Genomic DNA, 14649 nt, shown 5'->3' on the forward strand with positions numbered 1-14649 from the left:
AATAAAGCTGAACCAGAACCAATAATAAGAGTAAAGTCATAAACAACTGTGTATTTCTGTGAAGAAATACACAAGCTTATGAGTGAATGCAGGTTATCAATGTCCTTAACGTCTATTACTAATTACACTCTGTGGCTATTAAAGCTGGCATTGCATGTTCTCTGGCGCCCCCTGGTGAACAAATACTAGAACAGTCTTTCAAAATGGACTGGAGCTGAAATGAGTAGCGTAGGCTTTATTTCAAACACCAAAAACATATCAACAATTAAAAAATGATAATATTCCAGAATAATATCTGATATTTATTTTTGATACGTAAAACAAACCAACACTTTCAACTGTTCACAAGTATTGCTGCTAACCCAAGCCTAAATGTGGTGCTGAATATAAGAAAAATGTGACTGTTAGCATTTATGCTTCTATAAGGCATTAAATGTGACTACAAAATAGACAAAAATCACCAATGGAATGCACAAATATTTTTTTTAAAAGTCTGTCAAATTTAAATTTCTTTTACCCAAGCCATTTTTAAAAATGTGCACACTTTAGGCATCTGCTGTCATCTGTGAAATTGTCTTCTGTAATCACAATATAATATAATATAATATTCAAATAAGTTAAATTTAACTGTAAATATCTTTAAAAGGAAGACCATTTTGACAATATCTCCCTTTCCCATCTTCCCAGTGGTTAAATTTTCACTTAAAACAAGTTAAACACAAATGCAAAACTAATGATGTACCAAACCCCACTTACAGGTCAGAATCAACTGTGTCGCTGGGGGGAAAATAAGCCAATTCACATTCCTCTAAATGAACTGAAACCAATTCAGGTACTGTTAATTTCAGTCTCACCAGTGTGACTGGATGTAGGACCGTTCATCACCAGTCTCCCTCTGCAGTGGTATCCTAGGACCTTCATTGTCCCATATTGTGTCTAGACATTTCGCAGTAACCAGAGTGGAGGCGAGATCCCAGACTGGGAGAAGTAGTTCCACCACCAAGGTTTCTCCTGCCGCTCTATCCCCCCTTCACTTTCATTTGGCTCGCCGTAGCGCTCAAACTGGTTGTAAGGGTCAAATCGATCCCATGTGTCTGTTGTTGGGAAAAGGTGGTCATCGATATCAGGCTCCACGGGAACCTGGATGCAGAAAACGGGGTGAAGGCAAAGAGCAGAGGAGCTTAATTAATTACCACGTGTGTCTGGAAAGTGATATAAAAAGTGATATAAAGGCGCAAACCTTCTCCAAGACAAAGTCAACACGTCCAGCCTTGGTCATGCTGTGAGGCAGGTGAACCCTTTTGCTGACCCTGGAGTAACCTTTTGCTGTAACTGTCAGGATGTGAGTACCTGGGTTCAGCAGCCGCCAATAGTCTCCATTTTCAGCTGGAGAAAGTGCAGAAAGAGTCGATTGAGAGCAGGAAAATACATTCACTATGTCAGACAAATGAAAAAAACGTACAAAGGGGAAAAGGTACATGTAAATCACAGGTATAGCCCAGCTAATAGCTCTGTGATGCGGAACTAGGGCACAATATTGCTTTGAGCTAATTGTTAATGCCATCATGCCAAAACAATGACAATGGTAACATGCTGATGTTGTAATTAGTGCTTAACACATAAAGCAGCTGAGGCCGATAGTAATACCATTAGCTTGCAGGAGTAAAAAAAAAAAAACCCTGTCAGATCTTCCACTCGTGATTACAATAAATCTTCTGTTATTTAACCAGTGGTTGTAATATTTAGACCCCAGATTGGTGGTGGTTGAGTGAGTGACAAGGTCTGCCATACCAATAGCCATGCTGCTGACATGACTAAAATATTAAAATTAACTAAAAACATAGTTAATTTTGCAATAATTTTCTCCACAGCTGCACCATGACAAAAATGCGTAACCATGTAGGCTTTTGTTTACCTGTGGTGACATCTTTCCTGATTCCCCTGACAGAGATAGTTGCACCTTTTATACCATTTCCATCAAGATCTTTAACTATTCCCTTTATTCCTCGATGGACCTGTTAAGCGACACAAGGCACATTTACAAACCTTGAAACACAATTAGAGCATGACTTCATCTGAAACGCAGCTAGTTATTCATCCGTTTATTATCAGTTATTCATTTTCTAGAAGATTTTGAAAAAAAGGCACACTGTCATAATTTACATTTAAACAGGACCTGATCCAGTTACTAAAACCCCCCTTACAGATTCGACAAAACTGAGCAGAGCTTCCTTGTTCCTCTTCCACTCCGGATAAAGCTCAACCTCTGAGGGGAATTTATCGCAGCCAAGCTCCACGGTGATCTCCAGACAATTAGTGTGCAAGTAGTGAAAATCTGACATTCCTGTGAAGGAGACATGTACACAATAAGTCTCTGACAAGCAATGTGAGTGGTAGACAAAATAATGCATGAATGTTTCTGTCTGTGGTTTGTCAACTGTTGTGTCTCACCACCAGCAAAGCTATACCACAGTGCTCCGTTGATGATGCCCCTCGTTCTGTAAAAGGAGGCCCCACATCTCTCTGTGTCGTTGTCTGACATAGTGGCATGGGCATCCGCATAGGTGCGAGCCAGCTGCTTGAAGATCTGACAATTGGGAGATCATTAACCAAGGTGTGTGTTGGGAACACATGACACATCCGCAGCTTCAACCAAGAGTCTTTATCAACCATTCAGCTGCCTCCCCACCCATCTTCTCTTCCTACCTGTTCATCAGGAGTGGGTGAGAACATCCTCTCCTCATGTAGGTGTCTAGAGAAGTCGAATGGATAAGAGACCACTAGCTCGCCTCCATGGAGGCTGGCAGACTGAACGAAGGGCAGTGACCTACTCCACTTCATCACTGCATAGGTCTCTGGTGCCACCTGTAGTCCAATAGTAGAATTGGTTTGCTTTGGAATCCAGGCTGAAACATCTGATAGCTATTATTTTACCCGCTGTGTGATTAAGGAAAGTACTGTTCCCTTTACCTTTCCAAACCAGTAGTTATCAGGGATTGGGATGTGGTCAGTGCGGTAGTGCCTGCTCCGACGGTTCCTGTAGTAGACGGATGTGAGGTCCGGAAAATTGCGGTTCAGGTCGATGTTCTGTGCATTTGTCCTTCCATTTGTCCAACCATTTAACAAGTGACCCTGGAACATTTAAGTTTGAACAGCTTGGCATTTTACACAGTGTCTGACGTTTTGAAATTGTTTAGATTGATTATAATATACTTGATGATATTAGTGGAAGAAATTAATATGTGATGGAACAATTTTGTAAAATTAGTAGGAAGTACAAGTAGAAACATGTTAGGCTATATTAGTTAATCCTCTTGTTAACATGTAGACAAGACCATATATCCGTCATGAAAAAAGGCGCAATTGGAAGAATAAGAGGACACTATTGATTATTAAAATTTGATGTGAGCAAAAAAAATGCATTTAATCTATGATTTCACCATCCAAATAATCAAAAACAGATTTTTGGATTATGCAAACTGTATAAATGAATGCATACTGGATGTGGCCATATACAGTACAGTCATGGCAGTTGAGGGTTTCATTTACTCTAAATAATAGTGGAAATTATGACATGCAATCCATAGTATGTGAATATATTCAAAATAGTTTGACCTACATAATACATTCACATGTAGACCATATTAATAAAAAGCCACAGTATTCCGCACACTTTCATTAATGTTTCACCTATGTATGTATTGGGCATCACTGGTGCATCACTGTGCATACATGCACAATAATTATCCTCATTGCAGAGCTCTCAATGTGAACTGCACAGTCCTGTTTCCAAAGACTGATACACATTTGAGTAAACACATGATCAGTCTACAGCATATAAGCATGCAGAGCTCATTACCGTGACAAAGCCCAAGATATTAGTGAATAAGTACATGTCATTTCGACCAAAAGCTAGGTCAGTGTTAATAAAGTGAGCATTAAATGGCTCTGCTGGGCACACTGTTAAAAACCTTCTACCGGTTCCACAGAGCAGAGACATAAACAACTGCAAACAAACCAGCAGCGCAGTGATTAGCTCTTAATGGTCTGGTTAGTAAAAATGCCACGCATGCACTTTTGCCTTCAGCAGTAAGGCTACGTAGTCAGACAGGTAGGAGGTGGAGGACTTACGTAGTCTGATTGTTTACTACCAATATCAGAAACTGTCCCCAGATTAAAATGTAAAAGCCGTTTTCTCCAAATTAATTATCTATTCTTCAGCTTACTCTTGTTGAGAAAACTGCCATCTTAACAAATTCATCAACTGCAAGATTATTCATCCAAAAGTCAAGAGTACCAGTAGGACAGATGTACTATATCAGCATACCTCAGGCCAGTACTTATCTTTTAGGATAGAATAGTAAAAAAATATAGCAAGTTATTTTTCTATATCTTTTCAAATGCTCACCAAACTCAAAACTGCTAAAAAATTGTCATAAGACTACTCTATTTCACAAATCATAATCACAAAAGTAAAACCCTCTGAGAACACTTTCAGTGAGAAGCTAATTCCTCCACCTCCACACCTCAGGCCGAGCAGAATGCACAGATAGCAGATTGGGAACGGATAATGGCAGTTTGTCTTTTTTGACTGTTAACAATATTTACTTCTTGCTGGCTGAGCTCCGGATCATTTCTATCCTCTACCTCTGAGGCAGCCAGCTCATAGCCATCAGGGTTCATGGAGGCCAGAATATGGATTCTGGTTGTGTTGATGATGGTCTGAATCCGTTGATTCCCCAGAATATATTCTGAACACAGGTACTGGGCGAGGTAGATGAGAAGCTGGCGGCCCAGCACCTCGTTGCCATGCATGTTGCCCACTAGTTTGATCTCTGGCTCCACTAAGATTCACATACAGAAGCAAACATGATTAAACCTGCATTCAATATTTATTTCTCATGCTTTTCGCTGCCTGTCCTCAGAAGTCAGCTGGGCCTTTTTGTGGCGTGCCCCTTTTCTTTGGAATAATCTCCCTGCTGACACCAGGCAGTCTGAGTCTGTAGAGATTTTTAAATCCACTTAAACAAACTTAAAACTTATTTCTATACCCTAATTTGGAATGAATGCTTTATTTACAAGGTTTGTACCAGCTAGCAATTCCTTCCTGGTCTGCTTGTTTATAATGCCTTTTGATCTTGACATTACTTTGTAAAGTGCCTTGAGAGGACTGTTGTGACTTGGCACTATATTAAAAAAAATAAATTGAATTGAAAAGACTATTTCTTAGAAAGTTGTGGCAAAAAAAGAGTGTCAAGGAAAAATACACAGATCAGCCACAACAAGCTTTGACGAACCAAATGTAGCAAATTGTGATAATAAATCTAGTCACCATAAGAACAAGTCCGAATGAATGCTAACATTGCTGAAAATAAGCAACAAAACTTTAACCATATAAAATAAGGCAATATTATCTCAACGTTGTCTTCTTCACAAACAGTTTCCAAAGAGATAGATAGAAAATTAGAAAGACACACTTTGCATAGCATATGAATTAACCAAACAGCTTCATAAGAATAAAGTTATCACAAGGCCACACGTACCATAATCACCATTAATTTGCACTGCCGTTTATACTCACATAGCTCATGCTCTCCAGGGTTGTTGGTAAACTCAATAACCAGCAAATCTCTGCCCTCAGTGCTGCGTCCAATGCTGTAAACATGTGAGATATGGGAGCACTTGGCTGCCGTTCTCTTCAGTATGCTGTACATCTGGGAATTGGAGGTGTGGGTAAACTGGATGATGGTGCTGGGTTCTTCTGGAGACACACTGGACATTGAGGCCTCCTGTCTGGCTGTAGGAGCAAAACCAGGATTTAGAAAGGTGCTATGTTGATTTTATAGATCAAACAGAAGAAAAAGCAGAGTAAGTTTAACCTTTCAGTCCTGCCAGTGGGTCAAAGCAGCCCTCTTGGTCACTGGCAAAGAAGCGGTCACAGTCCAGGAAGTAAGGCCAGGCCATTCCAATAGCCTCAAAGGCATGGCCACAGTCCTTCCTCAGCGCCTCACAAGTGCTGCGGCAGGGTTTGATCATCTTGTCATCCCTGCAGGGTGAGGCCAGTACCGAACACCCTACGAGACGTATCTCAGGGGAGCACTCGCCGTTGAGCAGGCCATGGATGACACTCAGGAGAAGGTACTCTGCCCCTGATTCAGCATCCATGCGAGTCCGGTGGCCGAGGATGTTGGGAAATATGGTTCTAGGGCAGCAGTGTTTTAAAGGCAAAATGTAAACATGGCGCTCAAAATCAGATGCCAGAAACTAATGAAGCTTTTACATTTAAAGAAACATAAAAGAGTGGGGAAAAAAGAATCAAGGACTTTAGCTGTCACTGGTTTTAGTACCAACCTCTACAACCCACCTAGAATATTCCAAATCATTGCAGTAGCCCAGATTCAGCTCTGTACAGGTAGCTGTGGGAAAGAGAAGCCAGAGTAAAGCTAGCAGTAAGAAAAAGATTATAGTTTGTTTTAGCGTAAGTGTACTCAGCTAGAAAAAAATATCCAAACTTAATTACTTAAACCCTCCTAGTGTTAATGGTGAAGATCTGAGTAGTCATAGACACACTATTCAGTTAAAAAAGCAACTGGACTGATGCAAATAGCTTCTCAAAACGGAAAGAGTGCTATATGGGTTCTTTAAAGCTCCATGAATCGTGTTGCCCTGCAGACTGAGCCGGAGTGCTGCAGCTGCCATGAGGAGCAGAGACCTGTTGCATCTTGTAGGATATTTCCAACAGGCCTGAAGGCTGTGGTGTAAAAAATGCCACTATAAGGTCACAGTTTACTTAGTAGGAGATGATTTAACATCATAAACAGCTATAATCTGTGCATTAGTTCATTATTTATTGCAGGCACTTAATTTACACAAAAGGAATAAGCAATTAACAATGAATTAACTATCCACCTACGTTTTTCTTCATATGCATCGTTGTTGCATCTTCCTGTGAAAGAAAACAGACCTTAATGTTCATTGTCTCTCACAAATAAAACGCTAGGAGGCGATGTCATCAAGAGTTAGACGGATCCCAGTGCAGGCACTCTTGCTTTCTGCAATCACTGTTTATGACTGTTATGGTTGGACGACAACAGCAGGTGACAAAGTGTCTACGGCAATAAGTCCGTGTCAGCTTGGCATGACAACAGGACCCCTGGGGACTACAGAAGTGGAGAAGCAATGAAGCGCCAGAGTGCAGATTTTTAAGGGGGGGAAAAAGTAAATTAAGTGCTTAGTTTTAGAAAAGCTAGAGCATTTAAATTATAGATACATGCATATAAGTATGTTTTAGGCGGCCAGTGGTCGGATATACTCCCTCCAGCCCTTAAAGCCTCCATATTGCTCTCTACAGCAGGCCTGCTTCACCCGCAGCTCCGTGTGTCTCCGTGTGAAGCAGTTCCCCCTAAGTTGAAGCGACCTTACCTAAAAACTCGTCTTCAGGGTGGCAGCCGAGCTGTTGGGCGCACCAACAACTTTTCTTCAAGGAAAGAAGCAGCACCAGAACTCCTATTGCATGCATGGTGTAGTGCAGTGAGCTGCCGGACAACGACAGAGCGTGATGTGGCAGTGTGTGTTTGAGGCTCCCTGGATGATATTTACCACCCACCGCACGGAAACCTCCTTCTTTTGTTTGCGCGGAGCATCCCTGACCCGAAAAAAAGTGTCGGGAGCACGGCTCAAGGCTGTACAAGGGACCGCCGATCAGATTTCACTGCACAGAACTGTGTGTGTGTGTGTATATGTGTGTACTTGTGTGAATATTGAGGACGACTTTGACTTTTAGACCATGGGAATGACAGAGGATTCTCACAACATCAAAGGGCTGTTTGTCAGTGGCGTGGGTGGGGGGGCTTTCAAAGTAGTAAGGATAGATACGTTTGAGGAAAGCCTTGTGACAACGAGGGTCCTCACAACTTGTGTAAGACAACGTGTGTGGTGATGGTGGGGGTGAGGGGGCTGAGGAAGAAACGTGGCTTGTGGGGGTGGGAATAAGAGACACTCATGTCGGACACATGCTCACCAGTTAAATACAGAATTAGCTCTCTGTGTCTGAAACCTCATTACTTTTCTTACTTTTCTGTGTTCAGGGGTAACAATCCATTCTCAGACTATAATAGACATCTATAATATGTCTAAAGAAGTGAGATGACCCTCACGGATGGTTCCTACCTGATGGGACAATGAGCAAAAGAATAAGAAAGAATAAATCAGTTGCAGAAATGACAGTTTTCCGTATTGATTTGTTTTATTTATTTAGGTTTCACATTTCACCTCTAAGCATCTAATTTGCTTGACAGTTCATGTTGGCATTCACATACTGTATGATTGGAGGTCGCAATCCAAAAAAGTTGCAGCTATAACACAACTATATTTTACACGTTCAACAGTCTCGCCTTCCGTGAAATCATTATGAGTCTGTGGCAGTGATGTCGATTATTCAATCTGTTTTTTGTTTTTTGCTGTGACATGTTATACATCCATACACACAGTTCTTTTTACAATGTATGTATTGAACATGGCTCCATTAACACAAACATTAAAATGAGCTCATCTGATTTTATTTTTTTTATTTATTTATTTTTTCTAAAATGTGAAGACTAAGTGTTCATTCACAATGATGATGGTAATAAACATGACGTTGTGGATTTCATGTGGTGCATCCTTGGCAGTGCCTTAGCAGGCAAACTGATGAGCCCTGTGAAAACAAAAGTCTGTAGACTATGAAAAGGCTTTTGGCACATATCAGAGGCTGGTGAAGTCCCACTGAGAGTACATTTCTTGTGTCACTCACAGCTGTCCTAGTGGACAGCACTGTGGCTTAAACAGTCTCATGGCCGGTCCCTCTGTTGAGCAAGACACTGACTTTTTTCCATCTGTTTTTTAAACACCGTGTCCTTTGACCTTCCTGCAGAGCAAATGCGGGAATGTTGAATCGTTTCAAACGCAACACTAACCCATTGGACTCAGGTGTTTCTGGCAATACAGTTGTCATCTGCGGTGTCCAATGTGCTGCTGATGCTGCGGGCAGACAACGAGTACCGATCCTTTCCCAGGATCCGGCTGATAACACTGACCAGGACCTTCCTGTACTGCTGCCGCAACAGACAGTACACAAATGGGTCACTGGAAGCCTTGGCATAGGAAAGACATTTGGTAGCAATGCCCCAGTACCGAGGGACGTGAAGAGAGAGCAACAACTCCAGCAACCTGCAGGAGGGATATGAGCAGAAGAAATGAATTCTGTTGAGCTTATTTCCATCCACTTGAAAAAACAAGTCAACTAAAAAAGTATCCAATAACAACATTAATAACAGGATCACTATCCCATAATGATGATTCTTATTTATTTAAAACAACCCCAACCATGATGTTGTCACATCTTAAACTTATATTACTTTAATGTGATGTAATATGTATGCAAAATGGAAGTGTATTATGGTATGAAATTCATAATACTAATTATGAGCAAGTGAGTCATTGTTCTGAGACAAACTTTTCCATGACTGAGGTACAAACACAACTATGAACATATTTCTGAAGCGCTGCAAACATAGTCACTTTATGAAGAGGCTAAACACAACATCTTTACATTCAAGTCACAGCCCCCCCATGCGTTCAGCGTGGGACATTGCTGACAGTCAGCGTATGTATCTATTTAAAGCATGACCACAGTCATTCCCTAAGCACAACCCTGGCTTTATTAAAGTCTCTTTCCACCAAAGCATTTTTTCCTGGGTATCAGGAAACCTTTGATTTATTTAGATCCTCTTCAGCATTTGCACTAATATTTGGGGTGATGAGGTGCTGAATGTCGTTGATTGCTCAAATATCATGCAATATTTTTCACACGTAACCTTTTTTTTTAAAACTGCTGCACACATAAAAAGTCACCAGCTTCGGCAGGTTAATTTGCTTACGTTTTCCAGGATGCAGTCACCTGTTGGAATAGTAAATCACAATTCTTTCAAGGAATTGTATCCTGGGATTTGGTTCACAGGAAAGAAAAGTACCAGAACCTTTCTGATGAAAACGCACCTCTATGGTAACAATGACAACAAAGTTGCTCTAACAGTAATTTCAATCCAAATCGTGAGATTTCATGATGATTTCATCGTGAGATTAAACCTAATCAAGTCAGATAGCTAAAGTTAAGCAAACCTTAACCACAGGGTTGTCACATTATAAAAAACATGTTTTTTCAATTTAATTTGTAATGATTATGGATGACACAGACAGCTGAAGGGCTGCTATTTTACAGAGACCATGTTTTGTAATTCAATTTGAAGCAAATTCTTTTCACACTTCTGAAATTACACTTGGGTGGAAAGTTAGACTATGATTTGCTTTTCATATTTCAAGTAACAGTGAGATACATAACCCAATACATCAGTGTATCAATCTTCAATAGTAATTCTTTTAAAAAAAATTTTTAATGCATACAACATCGTCACAATCAAATTAATTATTATTATGAAAATAAATAAACACGCAGCAAAGGTTATATGGTCCAATTTGTTCAGTTGCAGTAAAGAGAGCAGTGAGCAGGTTGTTACCTTGTTATAACATAGGGTGAAAAGCAGAGGATGAAGGAGCCGATGAAGATGCAGATCTTCTTAGTGGCGCGCTGCCTCCTCTTCTTCTGTTCAGCTAGACATCTCTGCTTCACACTGGCAGGCAGAGAGATTCAAACATGTCTGACATGACTGATTATCATGTAGTGTCATCAGTATTAAAACTAGGTGGTAGGGAGAATTTCAAAAGTTAAACTTTGTTTTGATTTTATTTTATTTTTTATTATTTTTTACCTGGGATGAATATCAACAAGCAGAAGCAAAGTTTGCACCGTGATGACATCTATCCTCTTGCAGTGAGATCTGGCCACTCTCAAAACTTTCAGGTAGGCGAAGCACAGGACGACGAAGCAGAACACAAAGCTGCTGAGGTGGAGGAGCACGGTGAAGGTCCCATAGGCGGCCAGGTGCGACATGTCCTCCGTGTCCAGGTGGACGGTACAAGAGGCGTAAATGTGGCTGTATCCTCCCCAGTGCATCAGCAGCTGTGTCAGAGAAAAGGTGAGCGAGTGCAGCCAGGAGTACGCCACGATCAGGAAAGCGTCCCTGTGGCGCATCTTGCTGGAGTAACTCAGGGGAAACACCACCGCTACCCACCTGTCCATGCTCAGCGCGGCCATGCTCAACATGGCATTAGTGGTGAGAAACGTCTCGCAAAAACTCACAGCCTGACAGTACAGGTCCCCGAGGGGCTTTGCGCTTCCGGCCACTCCGATGAAAGTCGCAGGCATGTTGATGATAGCGAGGAGGACGTTGGAGAACGAGAGGTTTAGGATGAAGAGTCCGGGCACGTGCGATCTGAGGTCGGCGCTTTGGGTGAAACATAACAGCACTGACAAGTTTGTTAACAACGAGACAACGGCGATCACCACTAAGGACACTTCCAGGAGGAACTCCGGTATGCTCATCGCTCCACGCTCGGCTTTAGCAGCAGCTGTGGGGACGATGCTGTGGAGAATCCGCCACGCTCGCTGCTCGTGCCCCCCACCAGCCGGTCATTCTCCCGGCGCACATGGCAGAAGCGGAGGCACGCGGAGTGAGCTGTCCAGTGCTGAACTGGTGGTTGGCATCAGTGGCACCAAATTCTTTTGATGTTCCCCAAGATCCCCACAAGTGTCATCAGGTGTATCATTGCTGTTGTTAGGTTCAAAGTGAAAAGCTGTGGAAATGATGAGTTCAGGTTAACAAGTGCTCTGTGTGTGTGTGTGTGTGTCTGTGTGTGTGTGTGTGTGTGTGTGTTTACCCTCGGTCATGCGCACTATCCGGCGCCTCCTCTCTGGCTGGCAATGCCGTGCGCTCTGCACGTGCAGTCGGTAGCTGACTCATGTGATGCTTGAACAATATTCATGGAAGCAGGAGTTAATACCTAAGATGTGTGTGTCATGGTGTTTTTGTGCACAAGTCCCAGTTTTTAGCCCCAAAAAGCTGAGGTGTATTTTTGCATAGATGACTGGTGTAATGCCTGTTGGTCTATGTGAGGCACTGACAAAAATGTGAGAGAAATGATTAATGCATGTGTGTGTGTGTGAGAGAGACAGTTTGTGTCCTATCTTTGACATGCAGTGTCCCTTTATTTGCCTTCCAGTACTTTAACATAATCACACATAATCTGTGACAGCAGTGACAGATTTAGTCCGCCCCCCTAAACATCAGGTGAAGCACACACACACACACACACACACACACCCACACACACACACACACACACAGAATCACTCATCTCCATAGCAACACCAAATCTCCAGTGGCTTCATCACTCTTTGAACTTCATCGTCTTCAGCACTGATTTTCGTTGATCTCCCCACAAATGGCAGGATGAAACCATTTGCAACAACATGTTCATTTTCTGAAAATATCAGACATTGCCTTCGGCTTAATGTACATTACTTATGCAGTAGGGAGCAACGAAGGGAAGTGTTCAAGGATGAAACTTGAGGCTAAGACGAAAGTCTCTCACTTTAACAGTGTCAGTAAGAGGCTACCTCTCTTTTTCAGTTATGTCCTGATAACACTAACACTGACACACAGTCACACCAGGGTGCAGCCCAGTACAACCACAGTGTGACTTGGTAGCCACTGAGCTGCTCCGCTGGGGTTAAAGGTCTCGCTCACAGGTCAAACAGCTGACTTTCAATAGCCTGTGATTACAAAGTGAAATCATGCAAAAACTCCTCTACTCATGACGGGAAGGTGCTGAGTTTGAACCTGCCTGCTGGGGCCTTTCTTACTCGTGCTTGTCCCCCAGATTCTCCAATTTCCTCTGACTCTGTGAGTGTAAATAGTTGTCGGCCCTGTAATCGACAACCTGACATGTTTTACATCCACTGACAGCCGGAATGAACTCCGACCACGACTCATAACAGGATGAGTGGTACATAGATCCTGGGTGGATGGATAGTTTACATCAGGTGTCACCAACTTTTTTGAAACTGAGAGCTACCTCTTCGGCACCGATTAATGCGAAGGGCTACCAGTTTGATACACACAATTTACCTTTAATTACATGTTATTATTAATAATCCATTAAACTAATGATATTCGTCTATGTGAAGACACGGATCATCTTAATGATTTCTCACAATAACTATCAAATGTCATTTAAAAAAGAATAGCAACCAAAAAATTAGATGCAGCTCATTGGTAAGTGGCGCTTATATGGTGAGCTATTTTTAGAACAGGCCCGCGGGCTACTCATGTGGTCCTTGCGGGTGACCTGGTGCCCACGGCGCCATGCTGGTGACCCCAGGTTTAGATCAACACACTTATGTATACAAGTATTTAAAAAAGAAAGTAGTTTGAGGTGAATGTATGTTGATTAGCCAGTTGCTGTTAATAACTTTTTGTTTTATCCTAAATAATTTACTGGAATGCACTTTGCTTCTTCACTTTGTTTCAGTGTTCGGATTTCATTAAAATTCACTCAGAAAAAACAGTTCACAAAGAATTAAACCTTTCTGTTTTTACATTAAAGACAAGGGCCAAATTATTGCACATAAACACATTTTACATTGCATTAGGACATTCATAACGAGAAAATACCAATAAAGTGACCAAATGAGCACAGACTCAGATGAAAAGGTCTTTCACTTTCATTTTTTTTTCCTTTAGGGATTTTATCATCTCTGCCAGCCTGTAAGCTTGAGTGTACCAGTTTGTGTGATTGCTCCTTGTAGTATACACACACATCATAATAATAATTGTCTCATAGATCACCAGATGTTGTTTTTCCCTGCTGTGCCAAAAGGTTCCAGTATATCCGATCATTAAAGGGTTCTTAGAAGTTTACATTTACATGCAGTATATACTCTCAATGTGCTGCTCTTTTTGTACTGGCCTCAGTGGAACTGCTGTCCCCGAGCATGTTAACTTAATGTCTCTATTGCGGGAGAGGAAAAACCTCTTTGTTGCTATGAAGGAGAAAGAGAAGGCAAGAGATTGAGAGAAAAGAGGAAGAGAGAGAATAAGAAATCACGCCTCAGCGAGAGGGAATCTTTCTTAGTGTTCACATGTTTTTTCTGGGTCCCCATTTCTGGAAAGGGTGTTACGCAAGAAAAAGAATGCTAACGGCAGAAGAGCTTGAGACGTCCCATTAGCAGGTAAGGGGACCTTACCTGCTAATGGGACGGATATTATATTACATAACATCAATGTTCCCACGGTCAGCAACTCAACACGGAGCCTTCTTGTCGCCTTACGTTCACCTTTCTTGCTTTTCTTTAAGCTAGAAAATGTCTCTTTCCAGCTGTCCATGCGTCCATTCCCCCCCCTCCCCCCGTCCCCACTGCTGCATGCAAGTCCACCTCAGCTCACATGTGACTTGGTTGCTTGCAGGTGAATTTAGAGCAGTTTAAACATAAAGCCATGTGTAAATGCACCATTATTCCAACAGCCAGCACCTCGAAATGCAGCTCTTTACTACTGAAGGCTATTGGTGACTAAGAAAAGAGAAATGCACTTTTTTGGCAGCAGTGACCCTGATCTGTCTACTCTAGTAAATTCAGTCCGGCAGCGGAAAGACCTGAGAGCAAGGCATTTTGTCGAGGTGATGGTAGCACGGCCCCTGTCCCATGATGTCGTT

General features: G+C 41.9%; 2 protein-coding genes across 3 annotated transcripts; both read right to left on the bottom strand.

Annotated features, from left to right (window-relative positions):
- Nucleotides 1-276: 276 nt before the first annotated feature.
- On the bottom strand, nt 277-7708 carry cpz (carboxypeptidase Z). 2 transcript variants are annotated; one of them, XM_067499251.1, is made up of 13 exons: nt 7423-7708; nt 6914-6946; nt 6365-6416; nt 5880-6202; nt 5582-5797; nt 4648-4844; nt 2971-3132; nt 2707-2865; nt 2452-2587; nt 2205-2344; nt 1916-2015; nt 1241-1386; nt 277-1140 (listed from the first exon to the last, which is right to left on the bottom strand). In XM_067499251.1, exons 1-13 carry the CDS (start codon nt 7517-7519, stop codon nt 937-939), a joined length of 1965 nt encoding a protein of 654 aa, XP_067355352.1. In that variant the 5' UTR covers nt 7520-7708; the 3' UTR covers nt 277-936. The 2 variants fall into 2 exon arrangements, with proteins under 2 accessions (XP_067355352.1, XP_067355354.1); XM_067499253.1 differs by having other exon boundaries at nt 4609-4844; nt 7423-7685.
- A 526-nt stretch (nt 7709-8234) lies between these two features.
- Nucleotides 8235-13773, bottom strand: gpr78a (G protein-coupled receptor 78a). Its single transcript, XM_067499796.1, has 3 exons — nt 10806-13773; nt 10554-10667; nt 8235-9207 (listed from the first exon to the last, which is right to left on the bottom strand). The coding sequence occupies exons 1-3, from the start codon at nt 11477-11479 to the stop codon at nt 8964-8966; spliced, it is 1032 nt and encodes a 343-aa protein (XP_067355897.1). The 5' UTR covers nt 11480-13773; the 3' UTR covers nt 8235-8963.
- Nucleotides 13774-14649: the final 876 nt, after the last annotated feature.

Source organism: Channa argus, chromosome 3, assembly GCF_033026475.1.
Source record: "Channa argus isolate prfri chromosome 3, Channa argus male v1.0, whole genome shotgun sequence".
Classification (NCBI taxonomy): Eukaryota; Metazoa; Chordata; class Actinopteri; order Anabantiformes; family Channidae; genus Channa; species Channa argus.